Source organism: Benincasa hispida, chromosome 5 (genome assembly GCF_027475165.1).
Source record: "Benincasa hispida cultivar pf3 chromosome 5, pf3_genome.v1.1, whole genome shotgun sequence".
Lineage (NCBI taxonomy): Eukaryota > Viridiplantae > Streptophyta > Magnoliopsida > Cucurbitales > Cucurbitaceae > Benincasa > Benincasa hispida.
In genome coordinates this window covers 5,120,093-5,126,303 of record NC_143482.1, presented here as the reverse complement: position 1 = coordinate 5,126,303, position 6,211 = coordinate 5,120,093, and the positions used below count along the sequence as shown (strand labels likewise).

Here is a 6,211-nt window from a genome sequence, read left to right as displayed (position 1 = left end):
TAGTCAAACAATATCTTAGAATTATTTGTTGTAGCTTTAATCATTATAATATAGCTGCGATAACTTCCATAAAGCCATGTTGGTTAGAGCCAATAGTATACTCGATTTAAAATATTATGTATAAATATAAATACTCGATTTTTTATTAAATAATCACTTTAGCCTCGTCTATTGGTTAATTTAAAATAGTTATAAGATAAAATTTTAAATTTTTTTAACAAAGATGGGAAATAATGTAACTTAATTGATTATAACTTTTAATTCTTTAAATTAATTAATAGACATTAACAATAAGAACGAAAAGCAAATATTTAGTAAAAATTTGAGTTAAAAAATGTAAATCTTTAAATATACGAACCGAAATTGAAACAAAACTCAAATTCCAAGGATAAAACTACAACATTTCGAAATCTATAGACTAAATTGAAGATAAAAACAAAACTTAATGACTATAAGCGTAATGTTTTGAAATTTATGGATTAAATGGAAACTAAACCAAAACCTAGGATCAAAAATGTATTTTTTTTTTTCTTTTTTTCCTTTTACCAACACGAACAAAACTCAGTGACTAAGATATTTACTCCTTTCCTTGAAGTGCATGATGGCATCAAATTTTTCCTTTTGCATCGGTTGTATTTTGAAAGGAAAAAAAAAACCCTTAATCTTTTTAATGTCTTCTATGGATGATTTTGTACCACAAGACATAATCGACATAAAAATGATATGACCAAAAAAATAATAACAAGATTCGAGTCCAAGGTAGCATCTTTTGGACCAAAACGAGCCTAGGGGGAGAGTCAATTTGGGCCTTGGCCCAAGCCAATGTGCTTGGGCTCGATCTTGGTTCAGGCTGAGCCTAACAAAATAATTGTACATGCCCTAGCTCAAGAGTATTGTCCTAGGACCAAAATGGGTTTAGGGTAGGTGCTTAGTCTCGACATTGGCCGAGGTTGAGCCTAGCAAGATGACTAATGAGGTGCGTCCCTCGCATGCCCCAACCCGAGGAGATAAAGGGTTATCCTAATGTAACTCGTAGATTCTATAGAGGATAACCCTATAGGTCATTTATTCCTATACATACATCATTATAACTCTAGAGAAAGTAAGTTAATTCTCACTCTCAATTCCTAAAACTTCAAAACTCTCTAACTTAAAGCATCAAAATGTGTATGACAAGTGTCACATCGTTGTGTTGGTTTCCTTTTGTTTTGCAAGTAACGCTCTTCTCCCCTCTAAACGAATTTATCATCATTGTCACGCGAAGGTCATACGCTTTTTTTATCCAAATTTTGACATCAACCTAATGTCTAATACGTAAATTATAAGATCTTTACGTCCTTAGGCTTTTCAATATATTATAGAAGGATTATGTTGACATAGCTTTATTGTATTTGAAAGGTGTATAATGTTGTTAAATTATTATTTTCGTCCAAATATTTCGAGACTTGTTTAATTTTAATCTTTTATACTTCTAAATATTTCAATTATAGTCTTTATATTGTGAAATTTATTATAAATACTATAAAATAATAGAGATATTTAAAAGTACATGAACTAACATTTTAAATGAAACTCTAACTACAATATTTAAACTAAATATTTTTAAAAATAACTTTATATTTAAAAAAAAAAAAAAAAAAAAAAAAAAGCAGCAGAGATCTAATTAAGAATGGCTACTTGAAGACAAATCAGAGAAAAGAAAAATAGAATTAAAAAACATAATATTGTCTCCAAAAGATGAATACATCAAGAGCCGGCTAAGTCATGGCTGTCTCATCAAAACCAAAAATATAATAAAAATAAAATAAAATAATCTCACAAACATTTTCTTATTTGTTCTCCATATAGATCTTGGTTTAGACAAAACCAATGTATTATATTTGTCTCTCATATCCCTTCATCACCCAATTCCCCTCTCTTCTCTAGCTATAACATTCATCAACCAAAAGAAAAAAAAAATCTCTCTCAATATTTCTCTCTATGTTGGGAATGAGAAAAATCAGCCCAAATGGATCCTAACCACATTCCTACAACCACCGCCGTCACCGTCACCACCGAAGAAGAAGACCAGAGTTCAAAAACAACAACCGAAGAGACCGACCAAATCAGCAACGAAATGGGTAGTGGGCGCTCCTACGAGTGCGTATTTTGCAAACGAGGGTTCACAACGGCTCAAGCCCTAGGTGGCCACATGAACATCCACCGCAAAGACCGTGTTAAAACCAAGCCTAATACCCCTTCTAAACCCGAACCCTTCAATAACCATCCTTCAACTCTTCGCCCAACGTTAACGACGACGGCGACGACAATATCTCATCCCCAATCTTTTCAAACCTATTTCCCCACTTCTTCCACTTGGTGTTTGGGTACTACTACACCACCACCCCATGATCATCAATTCTCATATGTACATGACAACAACCCTCAAGTTTTGAATACTTTGAAGGATCAAAATTGGATGACAACCAACATGAGCCTTGCTTCGTGGTCATCGCCTACCCTTGCCTCAATTGATCGTCGAGATAAGAGATCAGATGGCAATGGTGGTGACAACGATGATGATAATGATGATGAACTTGATTTGGAGCTTCGACTCGGGCATGATCGGTAGTAGTAGCAATAGTAATATTATATAATTCAATGTTTTTCCCCCTATGATATATAATTTGTGTGTGCAGCTATATACAAATATATATACCTATATAAATCTCTATATATATTTTTGTTGTGTGTATAGACATGGGGTCTTGTATTTTCCTTTTGAAGAGAGAGCATTATTTGAATTTGGTGCATCATCGCTATAAGGATTTTCGAATAAAGGAAAAGGCAGTACAAAAATTTGGATACTTGAGAGATATTATTATATATCGCCGCCGTCCTCCGATGCCGGCCGACCGATTGCTGCTGCGCCGCTGCCGCCCTCTATTTGTTTTGTAGGATCGATATATAATGTAAGTTTGATTTTAAATTTTAATTTCTTCATGTCATTATTATTATTTTTTAGCCCTATACTTTACGAAAGGGGTGTTCCCATGGGATTATATTTTTTTAATAATTTGTACGAGAGTTTTTTTTTTTTTCTTTTCCTTCATGAAATTGAATATCCATTTGGGTGTATATTTCTTTGATTAAAAAAAATTATATATATATATATATATTATTGTCTTTTATTTTATTTCTTTTTTTTTTTTTGGCTATGAAATTAAAAACTTGAGCTTGAATACTTGCAATTAAAAGTAGATGGGGGCAAAGTTGTTTTGTATCTTAAGGCTCCTACTTGACATGATTATTATTATAAACAATTTTTGTATAGATTTTGTAAAATGGAAGTAATTAAATTAGACAAACATTTTGTACGATGATTATTGCATGTGTGGTGGGCGTGCCGATGTTGTTGGAAATTCTTGAAGAAATGTTACTCATTTTCATTGTTTTTTTTTTTTTTTTGCCACTTTTTTCTACTTAGGTTTAGGATAATTATTTTAAATAGAAAAATGGCTGGAAATATTTTTAAATATCATTGTTCATTAATGATAGACACTGATAGATATCTTACGAAGACCACCGGGCCGCGAAGCTTATCCGGGAGATGTTTTTTATTTGCATTCACGCCTTTTGGAAAGAGCCGCTAAATCAAGTTCTAGATAATGATAGACATTGAGATTTTGCTATATTTGAAAATAATTTTCAGTCGTATACTATATTTAAAAACAACCCTTTAATTTATGTGTTGATAGTAATTCTTAAGGAAAAATACATTTTTGGTCCCTAAATTTTGGGTCTAGCTTCTATTTGGTCCCTTAGGCTTCAAAATGTAACACATTTAGTTCTTTAAGTTTTGAAAATGGTTTCAATTTAATTCCTAGATTTCAAAATGTTATATAATTTTATTCTTAAAATTTGAGTTTTGTTTCAATTTGATCTATGTTTCAATATTTACTATTTTCATCTCTATCTTCACTAAATTCTCATTTTTCGCCTTTAGTTTTAATTTTTGTTAATTAATTTAAAATTTTTATATTAAATATTATTAATTAAGTCTTACTATTTTTTATCACAATTAAAATTTCACTTCATAATTATTTTAAACTAATTAATAGACATTAACGCCAATGGCTGAAAGTGAGTATTTGATGAAAAAACGATGTTACAAGTGTAAAATCTTTAACCTTAAGTTTCATATTGAAACAAAACTCAAATATCAAGGATAAAATTAAAACATTTTGAAATTTATTTGACTAAATTGCAATCAAACTCAAAACTTAAGAACCAAATGTGTAACAAGCCTAAGAACCAAATAGTAATCAGACCCAAAACCTAGAGATGAGAGAGGTTGTTTTCCCTAATTTTTAAATCAAGAAATGTAGTGTCTAATTTTGTAATTTTGTAATTTTCTACTCATGAGGGTACATCATGAAATTGTTTTCATTGGATCAATTTGCTTTTGCTTAATTGAGAATAATTTTACTTATTATTGGGAAGTTTATGTATAATTATAAAGAGAAACTAATTACACTTTAAGATTTTAAGAGATAACTCATTAGACGCCTGAATCTATATTAGGGTTTCGTTTTTCTAATCTACTCACTTTGTTGATTACTCCATTTCTTAAGTTAAACTAAATTGACATCTTTTCGTCTCTATTGTCATTGGTTGTATGTACCTTATATACATGCTTAATGAAAATGGAGATTTTAAAAAATATAGAAATAAGAGAAACTATATACACAAAATAGTAAAGTATTAATCTTCTTTGATAAAAAATTGATGGAGGCTGATAGAAATCTATCAGTGATAGAAACTGATAGAAGTTTATCACTGATATACCCTGATAGAAGTCTATTAGAGTATGTCAATTTTTATTTCTTATTTACTATTTTTATAAGTAGTTTGATATTTTTTCTATCGGTAAAAAATTTTCTAATAAAATTGAATTCTCTTAAAAATAATTTTAAAAAAATAAATAAATTGGTAGGGTCTCATTAAGTATGATAGAACATTGAAACTTTTGGGTATTTCTTTTTTCATTGGGATATTGCAAAATAAATGCATCTAGTATTTCAATTTATGGCATGTTTGGAGCGATTTTGAAATAGTTAAAATCAATTTTGTAATTCAAATCACTCTGAAAATATTTTTAATCATTCAAACTTATTTTAAATAATATGAAATTTGTGTTTAGAAGTGTAAGATTATATATATATATATATATATAATTAGTTTTGAATGATTAGAGGTGCATTTCAGAGTGATTCTTAGTAAAAGTGATTTAGCTAAATTATCAAAAAGAAAAAAAAACTCTAAAACTATGTACTTTGTGTCAAAAATACTCTTGAACCTTCAAAAGTTTAAAAAATACTCTTCAATTTCCAAAAAGAGTTTAAAAATGCCTTTATTTTCTACTTTGGATGGAAACTGTTAGTTTTTTTTTTTTTTTTTTTGGTATAAAAAGTACTCTTCAACTTTCAAAAGTTCAAAAATATTACTTTTACTATTACTATATGAACAGAAACTATTAATATCTTGTTGCAAAAATAATTCTAAAGTTTCAAAAGTTGCATAGTATTCTTACCTTAAAAAAGAAAATAATAGAAAAAAAGGTTAAAAGTTCTCCCTTCTTGTTTAATTACACCTCATCGCCTCCCTATTTCATTTTCTCTCTCTCCTACTTTAATCAATGACCTAACACTTCTCTATTTTCTCATATTTTTTTTTCCTCTCATCTTACTCTCTTATTAATTGTTTGACCTTTGTTAATCTCTTGAAAGCAATGTACAGCATATGGATTATAAGAAAAAGAAGAGAATAATAGAAGCACCAAGAACAACTTAGGACTTATATGTTTTAACAAGATTGTATGCTAGTAGTTGAGTGTGTGTTATTAGTCAAATACTTTTGATATTTGACTATTTATCATTTTGGTAAGTTTAAAGGGAGATTTTAATTTTAAAATTTTGGTTTATATTTTATTGTGAGAAATTTGTGTAAAAATTGGACAAATGGGAGAAAAATGAGAGTAGATATGATAAAATAAAAAACAAAAAGTTTTAAAAAAGTAATCTGTTTTAAAATTGATTATTTTCAGACTCAAGAAAACTTCAAACAAATTGATCACTATACTAACAGTAGGATCATATTAATATTATCTTTTCAAGAATGAGAATATTAATTCAACTTTTGAAAATTCATGAATATTTTTTTAATGAGTATT

At 28.9% G+C, this 6,211-nt stretch overlaps 1 protein-coding gene across 1 annotated transcript; it reads left to right on the top strand.

The window, feature by feature from the left end:
- Positions 1-2,008: 2,008 nt before the first annotated feature.
- Positions 2,009-2,611, top strand: LOC120078610 (uncharacterized). Its single transcript, XM_039032896.2, has one exon. It carries the CDS (start codon positions 2,009-2,011, stop codon positions 2,609-2,611), a length of 603 nt encoding a protein of 200 aa, XP_038888824.2.
- The last annotated feature ends 3,600 nt before the right edge of the window (positions 2,612-6,211 follow it).